Source organism: Ovis canadensis, chromosome 1 (genome assembly GCF_042477335.2).
Source record: "Ovis canadensis isolate MfBH-ARS-UI-01 breed Bighorn chromosome 1, ARS-UI_OviCan_v2, whole genome shotgun sequence".
Taxonomy (NCBI): domain Eukaryota; kingdom Metazoa; phylum Chordata; class Mammalia; order Artiodactyla; family Bovidae; genus Ovis; species Ovis canadensis.
This window is the reverse complement of record NC_091245.1, coordinates 102,422,041-102,441,562: the sequence shown is the minus strand read 5'-3', so window position 1 is coordinate 102,441,562 and position 19,522 is coordinate 102,422,041. Positions and strand designations below refer to the sequence as shown.

The 19,522-nt window shown below is 46.3% G+C and overlaps 1 protein-coding gene across 2 annotated transcripts in view; it reads right to left on the bottom strand.

Moving 5' to 3' along the window:
* Window positions 1–376: 376 nt before the first annotated feature.
* The window catches only part of TUFT1 (tuftelin 1), a 47,771-nt gene continuing 28,625 nt past the window's right edge, over window positions 377–19,522 (bottom strand). For both annotated transcript variants that reach the window (XM_069542294.1, XM_069542283.1), the window contains 10 exons: window positions 17,698–17,784; window positions 17,056–17,145; window positions 15,021–15,086; window positions 11,845–11,958; window positions 7,699–7,827; window positions 6,853–6,947; window positions 4,669–4,774; window positions 3,744–3,827; window positions 2,718–2,818; window positions 377–1,897 (listed from right to left, as the gene is read on the bottom strand). In XM_069542294.1, the coding sequence (XP_069398395.1) occupies window positions 1,834–1,897; window positions 2,718–2,818; window positions 3,744–3,827; window positions 4,669–4,774; window positions 6,853–6,947; window positions 7,699–7,827; window positions 11,845–11,958; window positions 15,021–15,086; window positions 17,056–17,145; window positions 17,698–17,784 (936 nt within the window). In that variant the 3' untranslated portion in view covers window positions 377–1,833. The remainder of the gene's footprint in view (window positions 1,898–2,717; window positions 2,819–3,743; window positions 3,828–4,668; window positions 4,775–6,852; window positions 6,948–7,698; window positions 7,828–11,844; window positions 11,959–15,020; window positions 15,087–17,055; window positions 17,146–17,697; window positions 17,785–19,522) is intronic.

Here is a 19,522-nt window from a genome sequence, read left to right as displayed (position 1 = left end):
GTAATCACAGGACCTCTGTCTACAAATAAATCTCTAAGTTTTGAGATCAGTAAATCTCTGAATAATCACGAGACCTCTGTCTGCGAGCAGCTCTTTTCCAACTGGCCAAGCTTAAGGATCCCACAAGGCCACAACCCCAGATGGGTCAGGGCAAAAGTTAGGGGCTACCTCCTACAATAAGGACTCAGACCATGGAGCTGAGCTGCTTAACAGAGGCACTCTTAACTCCTCTGAATGCCTCTAAGTCCCCAAATCATAATACTGGGGCTGTCTCCACACCTTCCAGATATGGACAACAGGGTGCCCACCTGCAGGAAGCACTAGAATTATGTTCTTTCATCCTCCCTGAAAAGTGCAAAGAAACCACACCAGGAGCTCAAAGAGACACATTAACATAATTTATTAAACTCACCATACAAAGAATATGCCATGGCAAAGAGTATCAGAACTGGAAGGACCCATGGAAGTTATCTGGTGCAACCCCCTCATTGTACAAATGGGAATGGTGTGAAGAACACCAGAACACCACGATGAACAAAGCTAGCATGGGAGCTCAGCCCCAATGCACAGAAACCACAGACTTAAGGCTTCTGGTTTTGAGCCAAGGAGAACCTGAAGAGACTTAATGTTTATTTTTCATTTTCTGTGTCCTAGAGTACCACATTCTGCTGCTTAACTTCTTCTTAAGGCTGCAGGAAGAGCCCTAAAGAAAACACAGACAAGTGGCAGGTTCATTCAGAGCCAGGATAACAAACTGATGATGGAGCACCCAGGCACAGCAGGGTTAAGAGAGGGATTCAATCCCACCTGATTGCTGTCTTCCCCCAAACAACAGACATGCAAACCCTGATGCCTCAGGGTAAATATACTTGCCTTCCTGAGGTTTGGAGGAGGAAGGGAAAGGCAGCAGGTAGAGGAAAGGGAGGAAAAGACTTATAACATCATTTTGAAATCGATGAGTCCATTAGAAATGCTCTTTTCCCTCTGTCAAGTAAATCCAAACACAGCAAAAGACTGCAGAACTCTGGGATTAAATCAGTTGTGAGATGGAAGGAAAAACACCAATAACTTAGCAAAATAAATACCACAGAGTTTCTTCGCTGAGATCGATGCAACCCAGTGAAAACTGTTTTTAGGCTCTGAGTCAAGAAGAATGAGGTGTATCTTGCACCTCCATAGGGGGAAACCCTAAGAGGTTCTGGGAGCCTTCACAGCAGAGAGAAGTTGCCCATAACTGTCCGTGGCCTCACAGAACCTTTCTGCTCATAGCTACGCCTTGAAGGACATTTCCCCTCCCCCAAAGACAAGACCATCTGGTCAAAGTTGAGGTTCACTGACTCTGACCAGGCCATGACAGTTAGCCCCACAGTCTGTCTGCAGGAGGCCCTGCTCAGCACGGGCTGAGGGTGGAGCAAGTAGAAAAACAGTTTGTTGCTAAGAACTGAGCTATGTTTACGGAAGGAACTCTGCTCCCCCAGGACTCCAGCTTCTAGGGCAGATCTCACCACCTCTCTCGACCTGACCCACGGAGGGCCTGCTTCTGGGGCAGCTGAACTCCAATCTACAACAGAAGGGAGGCTCTGCTACAGAGAGAAATAGTAAATACAGGAACAAGGCTACTGCCCTGGCTCCTGCAGGCCGGGTACCAGCCTCCAGAGGCCACAGTGTCCAGAGGGGCGTTAGTCCTCCGTCTGCCCAGCGTACAGAACCGTGAAGCCTGGGCCTGAGCACAGCCAGGGAGCAGTTGGGAGGTCAAAGTCAGGGCTGGCGGCCTCCAGGGGCGGTGGGCTCCTCCGCAGGCCAGAGGCGGCAGCAACGTCCACCTCCTTGGGCTCATGTTTCCACCACTCGGATGAGAGGCGTGGGCTTTGGGCTGGGGGGCTTGGATATCCTGATGCTGAAAAGAAAGTCAGAAATGCTGAGTGCCCTGTCATGGCCCAGCCTTCCCAGAGCCACCCCTCTGGCTTGCCTCCAGGTCCCACCCTGCAGGGCCCACTGATCTCTTGGTTCTAATGTCCTGAAACCATCACTGCCAGGGCTAAGCGGCCAGGGGACTGGTGCTTTTATCTCATGACAGGGGTGGGGAACACAGAGGGTGCAGCTGAACACCTAAGGAACGGGATGGCTGTGATTCCTGATTTTTTTTTTTTTCAAAGTTTTAGACCTTTCTATGACTCTCGCAGAAACAAAAAGCCCTCTCCCTAGACAAAGCCCTTGCTGTGTATGTGTGTGCTCAATCACGTCCGACTCTGCGACCCCACGGACTGTCCTCCACCAGGCTCCTTTGTCCATGGAATTTTCCAAGCAAGAATACTAGAGTGGGTTGCTATTTCCTACTCCACAGGATTTTCCTAACCCAGGGATCGAACCTGCATCTCTTTGCACCTCCTGCATTAGCAGGCGGGTTCTTTATCACTGTACCACCTGGGAAGCTCCATATGCCCTTGCTAACAGTCACAATTTTTGCCTCCAATTTCAGGGGTTCATATGCCTCTTGTGTTGTCCATGGGCCTCCCTGGGGTTGTGGTATCAGGCTCTACTCTAACCTGGTTAGAAAGTGGTTCAGGTGGAGAATGGGCCAGATGAGAGACAGAGAGAAAGAAACTGGACTTTGGAGAGCCTCATCCTGGCCTTGGTACTGAAGGTTTCCTTCCTGTGGCTCTGCCCCACCTTCCTTCACTTCCTTCCTGGGCTCCGCTCCATGCGCACTCACTCACCTGCCCAGGTTCTCGGTCTTGGCCCGGTTCTGGGTGCTGAAGTTGCCATGACTGATCTGTTTTTCTATCAGGTGTTCCATCCGGTCGTGCATCTCTAAATTCTGTAATGCAAGTTTATGAGATTAGAATTGGGTCGCTTCCGGTTTGCTGTGGGTCACATCTAACCAGCTCATCCTGGTCTCCAGATCTAGGTGCTGCCGTCACCCCCACCCCACTGCGCCTGCCACCACCAGGAAGCCCTCATCTTCAGCACTCCAGGTTGCACTCTCCTTCAGTACTTGCTCCAGCCTCCTTCCCTGAGGATGTGTTCTCTCGATAACTGTTAAACACCGATCATCTCCTATACTTCCCCTCTACACATTTCCTACATATAATCTCCTAGAGTCTGTTGAGAAATTTACTTGCATTTGCTGATACGCTTTTCTATAAAGTATCCTTAGGTATATGTTTAAAGGATTTTATCTCTAAATCTAGACTGCAGACTCCCTGGAGATGAACAACTCTGTCTCCTATTTCTTTTGATCTCCCCCTCTATCTGAGACACCCTCACACAATGGCTGCAAAGCAATCTCAGGGAGCCAGTCAATGGACAGGAAGGCCTCTGAAGTACGGTGGACATCAGACCAAGAAGAACTCCTTAGGCAATCGAGCCCATCACCTTAGCCGTGGAGAAGACTCCATTTATAGGATGTGTTCTCCTTCAAGGCTCAGCTCCACTGTCAGCTCCTCTGCTAAGCCCACAGAATCAGAATGAAGGGCCGGCCTCCATGCTGCTGTGGCACAGGGGTGGCACCACAAGGACGATCCCTTCAGAGTGGGGACAGGTCTTACCATTGCCCACAATCCCTGAAGAGTCTCAGAAAACGTTCAGTCAGCAGAAAAGCTGGAGATCAACCAGCTACCTCAGATACTCACTTCTGAGCAGCAGCAAGATACGACCAAGACCCCTCCAGAATCTCCCCCTCCCCGTGTCCAGATTCTTCTTCAAGAGTCTGTTCCCTTCCCAGGGCTGCCCGGAACACACACCTCGGCTTCCAGGTAGGCAATCTTCTCCTTGAGCTCCTGGATGGTGGTATCCTTGGACTGGATCACAGCTTTTGAGTTCTGGAGCTGCAAAGATGTGGGAGACACTAGGGCTCATTCTGAAATGACTCATGACATACTCATCCAACTTTGCCCGGCTGCTGGGGGAGCCAGCGGAGACAAAGGGCAGAGTACTGCACCTCTCACGTGACTTCCTTAGCTTTTCAGTAAACACTAAACTCTTGATTATTCCAGATTTGTGTGAGGGGGGTGAGGGGGATCACCACCCTCATAATCCAAAATAATGGATGGCTCAAAAACCATTTCATTTGCCTTTGGGAAATGCAAATGATGTATTGGTTCAAGAAAGGGATACTGAATGCCAGACTATATGACAGTCCCTATTTTAGACAATGGGAAACAGCGGTGAACAAGATGGAAGAAATCCTAGCGCGCATGGAGCTGGCGTGCCACAGCTACGCACCCCCAACTAGGGGCTCTGAAATTCTCAGAACAACTCCACAAAACAGCACATTCTGACCGCCGGAAGTTCAGGCAAGGAAAAGCAGAAAATACATCACGAGGTGCAAAGGTTGAAAATCTACACACAGATAAGTGAGTTTATTGCGACTTAATTACTTATTTACCAGCACTTTTTAACGAGCAAGGAAGACTAACCTTTTCCTTCTTTTCCCATGGAAAACCACAAGGCAAATGACCAAAAAAGTAGGGGAAAGATGGAAGAACAGCAAATCCCAATCACCCTAATTTAATAGGCAGACTTGAGTGTTTTATGGGACACTCAAGAATGTAAGACAAGATACCCAGGAGAATCAATAAATAAAGGTGTAGGCTTGACAGGAAAACAGGGCTAGACACAACGCAGAGACTCCCAACGTGCGCCCCCAGAGCAGGGTTACCCATGTACCTGCTCTATCATCTGCCGGACCTTCCGCTGCTGGCTCTTAAGCATGTCATCCAAGTGGTGGATCTTCTCCCGCAGCCCAGCCACTTCCTTCTCCAGGTTAGCAGCCCTGGGAATTAAGACCGAAAGGCTGAGGTAAGAGGGAAAGGTGCCTTCTCCACCTGGTCACAGTAAGGACCCTGAGCTCAGGGGGTTCCAGTCAGGTGTGCTTCCTTCTACCCCAGCTCTGCTGAAAGGAGGAGGCAGTGGGAACACACATTGGAAGCATACTAGAGATCATCCAGCCCAAACAAGGGAACTGAGGCTCAGAAAGGTTAGACAGGATAAATCATTCTGGAAAGTTTCACCAGTAAAACTAGAGCCAATAGGTAGATGTACCAAGGTAGCAGTTCTTATGTTATTTAATAACATAGGAAAGACATTCTCAGAATTAAAGTTGTCAGAAAGTGGACTGCCTCATGTCTAATGAGCTCCTTATTCCTGGAAAGATTCATGTACGAGCTGGGATTATGATACCCAAGACCATCAAGCTGTTAGCAGGGATTTTACAGCAAGAGGGAGATAAGATTTGAGGACCCTTAACGCTTCTTCACACAAGTCTGGTTTTGTTTTGTTTTTCGGCTGTGCCGGGCAGTATGTGGGATCTTAGTCCCCTGACCTGGGATCAAACCCATGCCCAGTGCAGAGCACTGGGAGTGAGAAGTCATAACCACTGGGCCACGAGGGAAGTCCCAAGTCTAAGTCTCTTGGTTCCCAGACACTGCTGATTCCTTTGCATCTTCTAAGCAAACTGGGTCAAGATCTCCAAAGGCCAGGCGGCTGGGGAGAGTGCCCAGGAGTTCAGGGCATTTAAGAATTGCTGATACCCATTATTCTCTGGGTCTGCCTGAGGAAGCAGACAAGAGCGCATTGCTAGAAGATGGGCAGCTCTAGGGGTGGGGGACAATGCAATCCGAGCCCAACTCACGCTTCCTAATTTCAAGCATTCTAAGTTCCCACCCTCAGCTCTCCAGCGCTCTATTCCTTGGTCTCCTTTTATTGAGAAAATCAGTGTTTCTGATGTGCAACGGTCACTTGCCCACCCCAAATCTCGGTTATCTGGTCTTCTTTGTCTCTCCTGCTCCTTCCACTCAGGCTCCCGCCTGTGAGCACCTCCACCACAGGAGTGGTGAGGGAGCGCTGAGTAATTTAAAGCAATTCTGCTATGAAGTCTAAAAGAAGGTTACAATAAGATGTCTGTATTTACCATGCCAGGAAGGCCTAGATCAAGGTTATCCCAAAGGAGAGAAGATGACCCTAGCAGACCAAGGGTCCAAGAAGGCAAGGATTGGGTCTGTTCGTCTTGGAATGCCTTAGAAGGCCCGTCAGGTAATGTCTGTTGAGCTTAGAAAGGTCCAGGTTTTTAATTATTTATTTGACTGCATCAAGTCTCAGTTGCGGCACTCAGGATCTTCAATCTTCATTGCAGCATGCAGGATCTTTAGCTGTGGCATGTGAAATCTTAGTTGCAGAATGTGCGATCTAGTTCCCCAATCAGGGATCGAACCTGGACCCCCTGCATTGGGAACATGGAGTCTTACCTGCTAGACCACCAGGGAAGTCCCCCAATATGCTAATGTGACATTTGATTTACCATTTGTGATCTTCCCAGGTGGCACAAGTGGTAAAGACCCCACGTGCCAATGCAGGAGATGTAAGAGATGTGGGTTCAAACTCTGCATCAGGAAGATTCCCCTGGAGCAGGGCATGGCAACCCACTCCAGTATTCTTGCCTGGAGAATCCCATGGACAGAGGAGCCTGGGAGGCTACAGTCCGTGGGGTCACAAAGAGCAGACACGACTGAGCAGCTAACACTGTGTTTAGGGGGGAGTAGGCTATGGTGCAATCCAGTAACACATCCAGTGTAACAACTCAGAATCTCAAAATGATGTGCAGCAACGGTAGACATTTCACCCGCTCCCGCCTGCCCCTGTCCCTACAACCACAGAAGCCTTTTCTTCAGGTATTGGAAAATGAGTGCCTCAGACATGGCAGCCTCCCCACAGTATCTCCCTGGGCAGGGCCCCACCCCGAGCAGGCACACAGTGAGTCAGAGCTGGAAGACCTGACATCAGCACCAGCTTCCTCCCCAGGACGGCACCCTCTCCTCCCCGCACCCCGACCTCACGCTGAGCCAGGGCCCTTACTTTTCTTGTTCTGCTCGGCAGTCAACGTTCTTACTCCGAAGTTCCTCCAGGGCTGTCTCCCCTTCCCTGACCTTCGCCAGTAAGGCCTGATACTCCTGGTGGGCCAAAGGAAAGAAAATCTACAATGAGGAGACGGTGACGGTATCTGTGTTCGGGGTAAGATGGGCACCAAGGGCTGGCACTCAGCCCCTGCGGGGCCTGGGACAGCTGCCAGGGAGCAGCAGGTCAAGCTGGTTTGATGGGGTGCTCTCCCCTAACAGGGATAACCCTTCCCACCCTCAGCACATAGAAACTTCTCAGCCTCGCCCAGCTGCCCGAAGGGAGAATCTGGCCCTGCATCAGCTGGGTCCACCTGCCAGCTCTGGCTACCGATCCCCAGGGAACTAGGCTGAGTGGCTCCTGAAGAACTGTCTTCAAAGGCCAAAGGGCAGCTCTACCAGAACCCACCTGAAATGGAAATGGGTTCAAGTCGAGTTACCAAGAGCTAAGTTAGATAAAGAAAGACCTTCCCTGGGACTTCCCTGGTGCCCAGTGGCTAAGACTCTGTGCTCCCAATGTAGAGACCCAGGTTCGATACCTGGTTGGGAAACTAGATCCTGCATGCCACAACTAAAGATCCCATACACTGCAACTAAGACCCAGCACAGCCAAATACATAAACCAAAGATTTAAAAAAAAAAAATCTTCCCATTCCTTAAGGGCTAAACAGTACTCCAAATGAAGCTGTGAAATGCGCTTTTCTAGAACCGCTAAGAAAAGGAAGGTCTCTGCAACCATCTCAGGCAGTCCACCCGCACCTTCCAGCCCAGGAGTATGGGTGCTGAAGAGCAAGACCCCAGCAGTTACCGTCTCCATTCCCAGCAAGCGCTTCTGCAGCTCCCCGACTTCTGCTTCCTTCTGCTCCGCTCTGTCCTCCGCTCTCTGTAGGGCCACCTGGCTCTGTTTGGCTTCTCTCTGGTACTGGCTGAGTGTGACCTGGGACACAGGATGGGGACTTTGTGAACTGTGTGGAAGGACAAACGTAGATAAAAAGGAAAAAACCCAGGAATGAGCGTGCAGGGATGGGAGGAGGAGGCAACCCTGATGGGCACACCGCCGTCTCCCCATCACTGTTCCAGGACCACTCAGGAGACCAGCAGATTAACTCCACTCCCAAGGAAAACTGTCACATAATCAGAGTGACACCTGGAACCCACAAGCTCCGCTTTCCAGATAGCTGACGTCTTCAGCATCCCCACCAGCCCTCCAGGGTCACCCAAGCTTAAACCAGTGCCATGACTTTCTTTCTAATACAAAGAATCCAATGGAGGAATCTCTGTGTCCCTCCTTCTGTCTCCCACTCTTCCTCATCCTCACTTCCAGCAATCCTGGAAAGGCTCAAAACAGCACCCAGACCATTACTAGCACCAGGAAGAATTTTGCAATATGGAAAGGATAGAAGTGGAATTTAGAGTGAAAAAGTAAAATAAGAACTTGCCTCCTTTCCTCCTGTGTGCATTTTGCCAACTCCTGATCATCTTTCAGGTCTCAGCTTAGACACCCTTCTTCCAGGGAGCTGGAGCTCGGATGAGGTGTGTGTCCTTTGTGTGTCTACCCTCTTATGCACCGAGCAGATTTTGCCTGGTCGCTTGTGCGCACCCCCCAGGAGACCATCAGCTTCACGACGGCAGAGACGCTGGGCACCACTACCTTTCCAGAGCTTAGCACAGCACTGAGCACACAGCCAGAGCTCTGTAACATCATGAATGGACTGGATGACCATCTAGTCCAACCCTCTCCTTTCACAACTAAAGGAAAAATGACCTATTCAAGATTACACAGCCAGTAAATGACAGTAAACTCAGTTGCTTCATCATCGATTTCAATGCTTTCCAGGTATCCCACTCTGACTCCCCAGTCAGAGACTAAAAGAATTTGGGTAATCTCTGGAAAGCCTAACCAGGCCTGGTAAAACGAAACACCAGCAACCAGTTTGTCTGGCTCCTCCCGAAGTCAGAATCAAGGAGAAGAAAGCAAAGCAAAGGATGACGTGTGATGGGACTTGTCCACATTGTACACAGCCCCATCCAGAGTAAATCCTTCCTGACAGCCAGGAGCCAGTAGAACGGGAAACCCACGCTTAATGACAGGTTGTCTTCGTGGTAATAGACAATCTTGCCCTTCTTGCCCCCCAGCTTCAGAAAAACAGACCAGAGAGTCTAATCCACCCGGAGAGACTGAGAAAAGCCTTCCAACGTCCCATATTAGCCTGAAACAGGCCCGTTCCTTGGGCAGAAGTATAAAAAGAAGGCCTCTCATTTCTGTACACAAACATTGCACCCAGGTGGCTGTGTGCTCGGATCACAGCACCAACGGACCACAGATGATCCTCACACGCAGCTGTAAGGTCACAAAGGAAAAAAGCCAGACTCTGCTACGTCGGTCCCACAGTTCCACCCAGCCCTGCCCAAAGGAACCCTTTAATCATGAGGGTGTGGGGACCTACCCCAGTAGTGGGAGCAACCCAAGGACCATCTCCTACTGTAGATCTGTGCTACACGTCATGGGGTTAAAGGGCAGCTCCTCGTAAGAAGCCATGAGTGTGTGTTTACCAGCAATCACAGGCCTTACAGCCTTGGGCTTTTACTGAGGATACTTTTGCTCAAGTTTTGAAACCCAGGGTTAGCAGAGCTCTCCTATTTGCTGCCAAAACCAACTAGTACTTCACAGTATTTCTCAATGTAGAAATTTATTTCCAACATTCACAGTCTGGTCAGTGCTACAGCCTCAACCTCCCCTTCCTCCTGTTCTATTCTAGGAAAGTAAGAAAGGGTCACTAAACTGATTCATTATCAACTGAATTATCCAAACTGTAGAATCTGAAATAGATTCAATAAACTCCTTTACCACACAGCTACTTTGTTCTGAGACCAAATTAATCTTAGTATTACCCTGTTGTCGTTGTTATTTAGTCACTAAGTTGTGCTCAACTCTTTGTGATCCCATGGACTATAGCCCTCAGCTCCTCTGTCCATGGGATTTCCTAGACAGGAATACTGGAGTGGGTTGCCATTTCCATTTCCAGGGCATCTTTCCAAACCACGGCTGAACCCCCTTCTCTTGGATTGGCAGATGGATTCTTTATCACTGAGCCACTGGGGACCCTAAGTCTAATTTATTTAGGACAGGAAAACCCACCTGTTAAACTGATGACTAAAAAAATGTAGAATATTTATTATTTCTAAAACTCTTTCAAGTAATAAATATATTTACAAATATTACCTCACTCAATCAAGGCACCAAACTTTCAAGGTATATTTCATGACCCTTTAAAAAAAAATATGTCCTTACATATATTTTAATATCTTCATAATCTTATTTTTCTGCATTTACTCTTTAATCCAACTGGATTCTATTTTTGTAAACAGTGACGTATTAAGGGTCTATGTAGTTTATTTTTAATACTAGTTAATTCCATCTTCATTTATTGAATATTCTCATCTATCTCTGTTGGTTTAAAAGGACACCTCCATCATATACTATATTCCTAAATAATGACAACTCATAACCCCTTTTTACGAAAGTTAAAACTGATGGTTAGGGAGGTTAAATTACCCAGATAAGACTTTAACTACTCTTGAGGCAGTTAATCACTCTCACTACCTTTGGTCCACACCCTCAAAACATCTCTCAAAAATTCTCTCTTTAGTCCATGAAAGAGAGGAGTTCAGGCTGGGAGTTCTCCTTCCATCAGCCCCAGGCAAGCCTGGGCAGGGCAGAATCCTATCATCACTTATTTATGACTGAGTGAACAACCAGATGGTTCCTCTCACACAGAGCAGTAGGGAAAGTGCTCTATGTTCGTCTTGCGTACCTCATCTTCTACCCCAAGAATTTTCTGGAAACCATGGAACACCTCACACACTTTTAATAGTTGGGGAAGGGGCTTTATATATATAGATTTCTGTATTTTTAAAATCTTCTGTAATAACCTTTTATAACAATAATTGAGATACTCAAGGTTACAGAGCTCTGGGTGGGGAGCAGGATAAATTGGGAATTTGGGATTAACAGATACACACTAACTATATATAAAACAGATAAACAACAAGGGCCTACTATATAGCACAGGAACATTCGATATCTTATAATAATCTGTAATAGAAAAGAAGCTGAAAAAGAATATACATATGTGTGTGGATGTGTGTGTGTGTAACTGAATCACTTTGCTGTGCACTTAAAACACTGTTGGGGAACTTCCCTGGTGACTCAGACGGTAAAACTGTCTGCTTGCAATGCGGGAGACCCGGGTTCAATCCCTGGGTCGGGAAGATCCACTGGAGAAGGAAATGGCAACGCACTCCAGCACTCTTGCCTGGAAAATTCCATGCATGGAGGAATCTCATAGGCTACTATCCATGGGGTCACAAAGAGTCAGACATGACTGAGTGACTTTGCTTTCACTTGAAACACTGTTAATAAATTATACCTCAATTTTTAAAAAAATCACAGAGCTCTGTGTAGTAAAGCCAAGACTGATCTAAAGGTTCCTGATTCCACAGGCACATTTCTTCTTAAGACCACACCAATCCATCCACTCATCCTATCTACACTTAAGAGGCACCCACCCGATGCCTAGAATTGTCCCAGACACTGGGGACGCAATGGTGAACTTTACGGCAACAATCTTTGCCTGCATGGCACATACAGCCCAGCAGTTCTTTCCACGGATTGACAGAAAGGACTTCTGAATTACCTGCTCTCCTAAATTAGCGCCATTTCTCCACTCCAGTAGAGCAGAGACTCAAAAGCTGACCTTCAAACTATGGGCTAGCCTTGGACAGCAAAAACTATAGATATCCAAGAAAGAGCAAAGTTGAGAGGAAGTGCCCCAGGCCACCAAACCTAGCCTTTCCAGTTGATTGATGGCATTCCGCCAGGAAGAAATTCATCTGCACCTGCATCCAGTGGCCCTGCCCTTAGGGCACTTTCTCCTCAAATCCCAAATCTCACCTTAAAAGCCGAACAGTCTGACTGGTGCTGCCGCTCAGCTTCCTGCAGCTTGGCAAGCAAGTCCTGAACCGTCTTCCTCAAGCTCTCAACATCTTCATTTATATAGGTGTCCACCTATAGCCAGGAGAGGGATGAGAAGCTGAAACCACTATGTGACTTGGTAAGACAAGGTCGCCCCATAATACACACTTGTTGGACCGACAGGCCCAGACCACTCTCGTGAAGGAATTTACATCGCATAAGGGAGTAAAGTTAGTCTTAGGCACCCAGGCATTCTAAGTTATTCATGTGAAAACATACTTGTACCCTAAAGAACTCAACTAGCTTCCAATCACCTCATTATTTTAGGACACACTGCAATAGTTTTTATATACTTGTCAACGGACTGATGACCAGGTATGTTTATCCCATCTTTACACGTGTGTCCTGCTTTTCCTCCAGACTAGGGCCCTCTGAGAGCAGGGACCATGATCCTCTCTAGACTTCAGTCCCCAAGGGCAAGGGCTGTGCCATGCTGGTCAAGAGGGGCACAGCCCACAAGGCACAGAGATCAGCAGATTAAGGGTTACTGACGGATAGGCAGCTTAGGGCGAAAGACCCAGTGAATCCAGGAATCAGATGCGATGTAGGAAAAGGTGTCTCACTGATGTTACTGTGAGTATCTCCCCCAGACACACCCAAACTGGGGGTGGTTAGGGCTGAACTGGCGTGTAGGATCTCGCCTCCATTTCTGCCACACAGTTACCAGCTCCCTGGAGTCTGACAGAAGAGTCTCTCCCTGCCTTGCACAGTGGGAGGCAGCAGCACCTTCAAACCAGAGCACAGAGCTCAGCGGGGAGGAGAGGACAGTGTCCCAGGTGGTGTGTTATCACTGAGTACTGTGGGCCTTGCTTCTCTAACTGGGAAACAGGGAGAACACTCCTTACCACACCCTGCCTTCAAGGCTGCCTCAAAACTAAGCCAGATAATATCTTGGAGCTTGGAAGCAGAAAGGCTGAACAGACAGTGCCAGGTGTTACTATAACTTGTTGCTAACAGCATATTTGCTAAATATGGTGACTCAGGGGAAGGGAGAAATCCAAACTGCACATCTAAAGTGAGTGGCTAGAATCATAACATTCCCAATCCAGCCGTTAGGGACTTCCCTGGTGGTCCAGTGGCTAAGACTCTGTGCTCCCAATGCAGGGTCCCGGGTTTAATCCCTGGTGGGGGAACTAGATCTCACATGGCACAAGTAAGAGTTTGTATGCTGCAAATAAAGATCAAGACCTGGGGCAGCCAAAAAAATTAATTAAAAAAAAATTCATCCAAATGTCATTCTCGCAAGACTCTTTAATGACATGGAAAAATTTCATGATACAGTATGAAGAGAATAAAAGGGAGTTATAAAATTTTACATGTAGGAGCTAAAGACAACAAAACAGATTTTAACACAGCAATGTCAACAGAACCCTAAAACATATGGTGTTGGAGGAAAAAGGAAAAAAGAAATAGAGCGCAAGTCTATTATGAAAATTAAAAACATACTTAATAGGCATATTTAAATTATATATTAAATATGTTAGAGTGAGCACCTTTCGGTCAGGGAGACCCAAAAAAAAAAAAAAAAAAAAAACCGAAGCAGTGAGAGGCCTTTGTGGGCCCAGTGATGATAACGAGCCCTGAACTGAAGGGAAGGTCTGAGTCAGCTCTGCACTTGAGGGCCAGACACACCCAACACAAAAAACAACCGCCTAAGAAATAAGTACAAAGAACTGCTATAGACAGTCTAATCTCAATATCATAAATACATATTTGCACTGGAGGGAAAACAAAGGAAAGTTCACCAAACTGATTTTTCTCTGAGTAGATTATAATTGATATCTTTTTCTTCTTTCATAATTTTCTACAGTGTGCATGTCTTGTATTATTACATAATCACAAGAAATATAACAACAAAAGTCCTTTTCAAAAAAAGTATAGCCATGTGTTTGTTGATTATACATTAATAAAGCTGGGGGGGTTAAAAATACTATGTTGTTATTCAAAAGAATGAGACAGATTTATATATCGTTGTTGTTTAGTCGCTCAGTCGTGTCCAGCTCTTTGCAACCCCACAGACTGTATGTAGCCTGCCAGGCTCCACTGTCCATGGGATTTCCCAGGCAAGAGTACTCGAGTGGGTTGCCTGTTCCTTCTCCAGGGGATCTTCCCCACTCAAGGATCGAACCTGTGTCTCCTGCATCGCAGGCAGATTCTTTCCCTCTGAGTCATCAGGGAAGCCCCAGATTTACATGTACTAACATGGAAAGGAGGCTATACTCTGCAGTTTAAAGAAATAAAAAAACAAGAAGAAATAATGTATTATTTATCACAACCCTATATTTGTAAAAAGCATGTGCATATTATATACACATATTTATATATATGATACGTCTATATATTAGTATACACACACACACGGCTTTTAAATATGGATGCCTATGTACAGAAAAACACTCTAGAACTTTAAACTAGAATATTAGAACTAATAGAACAGGCTAAATATTAGAATCAAGTGAAGAGCTTTGAAAAGTCCTAGTGCAGAACTTCCCTGGTGGTCCAGTGGTTAAGATTCCCTGCTTCCACTGCAGGGGTGAAGTTTTGATCCCTGGTCAGGAATTACGATCCTGCATGCTGCGTGGCATGCGTGGTCAATAAAATTTTTTTAAATCCTGATGCATAGGCCACATCTCAGGTCCGTTAAATTACAGTCTCTAGGGACGGCACACAGGTATTGCATCCTTTAAAGCTCCCAAGGCCATCATAATAATGAACGATGAGCACTGCTCTGAAAGGACCTGCCCATGGGTTTTCCCTGACAGTCTAGTTAGGACTCTGCACTTCCACTGAGGAGGACACAGGTTTGATCCCTGGTCAGAGAACTAAGATCCCATAAGCCATGCAGTGCAGCCAAAACAATAAATAAATAAAGGACCTGCCCACTTCTGTTAACCATGGGTATTTACAAGGAGTGGAACTGGGGAAGCAGAATTTCCGCTTCATATATTTCCCCTTTGTTTGCATTTTACAGCCAGTAAACATCACTTTCATATTTAGTGAGACAGAGAGAGCAAGCAATAAACAAAAAGATAAGGAAGGTGTATTTCCTGCCTCTTGGCTAACCAGTAGTTGCCACTACTTTCCCTGTTACCTACCTCGGGTGGGCTGCTATCCGTGGTCAGGGGACCTTCATTAAGGCCATTTGGCTTTTCTAGCACCACCTGTTCAAGGAAAAATCAAATTGGTAGTGAAAATTGCTGTTGTTGTTTAGTCACTCAGATATGGCCAACTCTTTGTGACCCATGGACTGCAGTCCAGCAGGCTCCTCTGTCCATGGGATTCTCCAGGCAAGAATACTGGAGTGGGTTGCCATGTTCTCCCCTCCAGGGATATAGAGTAGTGTGTATATGTTAATCCCAAACTTCTAATTTATCCCTCCTCTCCTTTCCCCTTTTGTAACCATAAGTTTGTTCTATATGTCTGTGGGTCTATTTCTGTTTTGTATATAAGTTTATTTGTATCACTTTTTAAAGATTCCATATAAACCATATTACATGATATCTTGAAGAACATTATTTTTCTAAGAGTTCAAATCTTAGAAAGATTAAAAAAGAAAAGGAGGAGTGGCGGGAGAGGAAGAGGAAAGGAAAAGAAGGGAGGAAAGAAAAGAAGAAAAGACGTCTAGTGCTCTGTAGGAAAATGGAGAAAAGAGGAGTGGAGAAACACGCACAGCCTTGAGAGAAAATACCTGAGCCTCATCAGGAGGAGGAAGGAAACCCCAGGCTAAAACCTTTCAACAGACTGGAAAATGTGCCGGCTCATTCCCCGAAGCCCAGGAAACACAAGCAGCTGCCTGCCATAAACAAAGAGTTTTCCTTGCCCCTCGGGGATCCTGACAAGGTTTGACAAAACATAAATCAAACGGGAAGCGGAGTTTGCTGCCATTCTTTCCAACCCAAAGCCTAATTAGTCATCATATGACTGCTGGTTTATATAAACAAGGGCCCTGGACTTCTGGGCTCTGAGCACATTAGGCTCTTCAATCACAAAACAAAGCACCACCCACCAGTTAGATGTGAGCTCAGGCAGTGAAAGTCTTACCTTGAGCCAAAGCAAAGTGAATTAGGGGGTGTCTGCCACACGAGCCTGGCACATCCCCATGGCGAAGGGTAATTGTGCTGGCTCTAGCTGCAAGGTCACTGTTCCCCTTAGGAGAACAAAGGCAGGGGCTACTGGAGAAGGACCACCCCACCCAAACTGAAAGCAGACGAAGGAGACACTGCCCGGAATCTAAGGGAGGATGAGGGTGAACTCATGGAAGAGACAGTTCTGCTCTCCTGGGGACATTTCTATCCTCAAATTTTTGAAGGACTGAAAAGCAGGATCCCAGGACCATCCACACCAAGAAGGACTCTCCAATCAGTTTGGTCCAACAAACATTTACGGATGACCTTGTGCATCCCTGGTGGCTCAGCTGGCAAAGAATCCGCCTGCAATGTGGGAGACCTGGGTTCGATCTCTGGGTTGGGAAGATCCCGAGAAGGGAACAGCTACTCCCTGCAGTATTCTGGCCTGGAGAATTCCATGGACTGTATAGGCCATGGGGTTGCAGAGTCGGACACGACTGAGAGACTTTCACTTTGTGTATCCCAGACCCTGGGCTGGGGTGTGAGGGCACAGAGACGAGGGTGGGAGGATGAACTCTCACCTGGAGAAGCTTCCTGTGCTAGGGTAGAGATAGCTCTAGACACACACAGTAACAGTCCAGGACCAAGACTTCCAATTTACACCACAAGCATCACCAAATTAAGCAAGATCAACTACGAGAAGTTTGGATTTCTAGGCGATTGTCTGCTTTATAAGACTTTGTATTTTAAGAAGATTGGTCACAGAATCCCTATGGACAAGATGGCTTGCCATTAATTGAATGATAATTTTATTGATATAAATTCAATTTCTTTTGTACATATTTTTGGGACAGGTGTGGTTGTATGTAGGCTGACATGTGTGATTACAAGTGTCCATCTTCTGGACAGCCCTAACAAGGTGTGAATGCTCAGAGAAGCCAGCATCACCTGTATTCTCAACTTTCCCAGCACTGTCATTAGATTTGGCAACCCATGGGTGATTGGTAAATGGCACAACTCCACCTCCTTAGTTTGGACCCAACTATGGGCCATTTCTTATTACCTGTATCTCCTGTTTATGGACAGAATCTCCTGGATCTCTGTCAAGCTTGCTACTTATATCCTCCCGGAGCTTCTGCAAGCAGTTTCTGGCCTGGGAGGAGAGGGCAAGAGGCTTTAGCTTTGGGAAACACAGCACAACAACTCACCCACCTCTGTGCCCTTTCCCAGCCCATACTCCGATGAGTCAAGTACTGTTCTCAGTACTGGCTGGGAAAGCAGAGACTCTATTCAAGTGGGGCTGTAGTCCAGTATCTCCTACAGAAGCAACAAAATAATAAAAAATCCTGCCTCGGTGTATTTAACTTTCCAGTTGGGGAGACACACAACCCAACGTGATATGCTATGGCCACAAGTGCCAAGAAGAAATACAAGACTGATTAAGGCTTAAGAAAAGTGAAGAAGCAAGGCTGGCACTTTAGATAGGATGACTGGGGGACAGCGCTAGGCGTATGGTGCTTAATAAGTATTGTTGATTAATGGAAGGGTCAGAGATGATATTAACACATGAGGGGGCATGGTGGCACTTTGGAGATATGAAGGAAGCAGAAGGGAGAACATCAGAACCTATGAAAGAAGGGAGCCAAAAAACGTGAGGTTTAGAGAAACGACTTTGGTCATCTCCACGAAGGGAAGGGGTGCCCACCTCCTGGATATACTGGACCTCACTCTTTAGCTGGTTAATATTCTTCTCATGGATCATCTTGTCTCCAGACCTCCCCTTCAAGTACACCTGAAATAAGGAAAACAACACTAATTAAGAAATCTCCGGTGGAAGTAATCTAAATGTCTATTGACAGATGAACGGATACGGAAGATGTGGTACAGGGCCTTCCCTGATGGCTCAGTGGTAAAGAATCTGCCGGCTAATTCAGGAGACACGGGTTTAATTCCTGATCCGGGAAGATCCCACATGCCATGGAGCAACTAAGCTCGTGTGCCACAACTACTGAAGCCCTCACATACCAGAGCCTGTGCTCCACGACAGGGGAAGACACCGCAATGAGAATCCCACGCACGGCACTAGAGAGTAGCCCCCGCCTGCCACAACTAGAGAGAAGCCCAAGTAGCAACAAAGACCCAGCACAGCCACAGCTAAATAAATACATAAAAATTGGGGGGGAAAGGAGGTGTTAGGTATACACACACACACACACACACAGAGTAAAATATGACTCGGTCATAAAAAAGGATGAAATAATGCCATTTGCAGCAACACGGATGAACCTAGAGATTATACGAAGTGGAGTAAGCCAGAAAAATATCACGAGATCACTTACATGTGAAAATTAGAAAAACAAAATGATACAAATGAATTTATATACAATACAGAAATTGACCTGCAGATAGAAAACAAACTTATGGTTAGCAAAGGAGAAGGAGGGAAGGATAAACTAGGAGGTTGGGATTAACATATACAAACTGCTGCTGCTGCTGCTAAGTTGCTTCAGTCGTGTCCGACTCTGTGTGACCCCATAGACGGCAGCCCACCAGGCTCCCCCGTCCCTGGGATTCTCCAGAACACTGGAGTGGGTTGCCATTTCCTTCTCCAATGCATGAAAGTGAAAAGTGAAGGTGAAGTTGCTCAGTTGTGTCCGGCTCTTCGCGACCCCATGGACTGCAGCCTACCAGGCTCCTCTGTCCATGGGATTTTCCAGGCAAAAGTACTGGAGTGGGGTGCCATTACCTTCTCCATATACACACTAGTATATATAAAACAGATAAACAACAAGGACCTACTATATAGCACAGGGAGCTATACTCAATATTCTATAATAATCTATAAGGGAAAAGAATCTGAAAAATGTATCTCTAACTGAATCACTTTGCTAAAACTAACAAATCAGCTATACTTCAATAAAAATTTTAGAAAAAGAAAAGAAACCTCCAGTTAAATTAACTCCACACAGGTAGCCTCATACACTGCTGTTCAGTTCAGTGGCTCAGTCGTGTCTGAATCTCACACTGCTGGTGGGAGGGTAAATTGTCACCACCTTTCTGGGTGGTAATGTGGTGGTTCTGATCAGAAGACTTAAAACTATATTTGACCTATCAAAGCTATTTCTGGAAGTTTATACTAATGAAATAAATTTAGCTAAAAACTAGCATAAATACTTACATACATACACGTAAACTCATGAAAAGGGGATTGTAAAGGGGATTTACACATTTTTCTCTGTATACCATGCTTGAATTTTTTACAACTGAGAAAATATTTCTTTATTATTTATACTATAAAACACATACACAAGTTAGTAATATATAGACTTGACAAAATATCATTTATGGCTGCAAAAAGTAGAAATAGACAAAATGTTCGACAATAGGGAATTAAAGAAATTATAGGGTATGTGTATAATAGAATACTATGAAGTCATTTATGGATACAGAAGCTATTATAAACTACCGTTAAAGGGAGGCAAGCAAAGTGAAAGTGAAAGTGAAGTCACTCAGTCACGTCCGACTCTTGG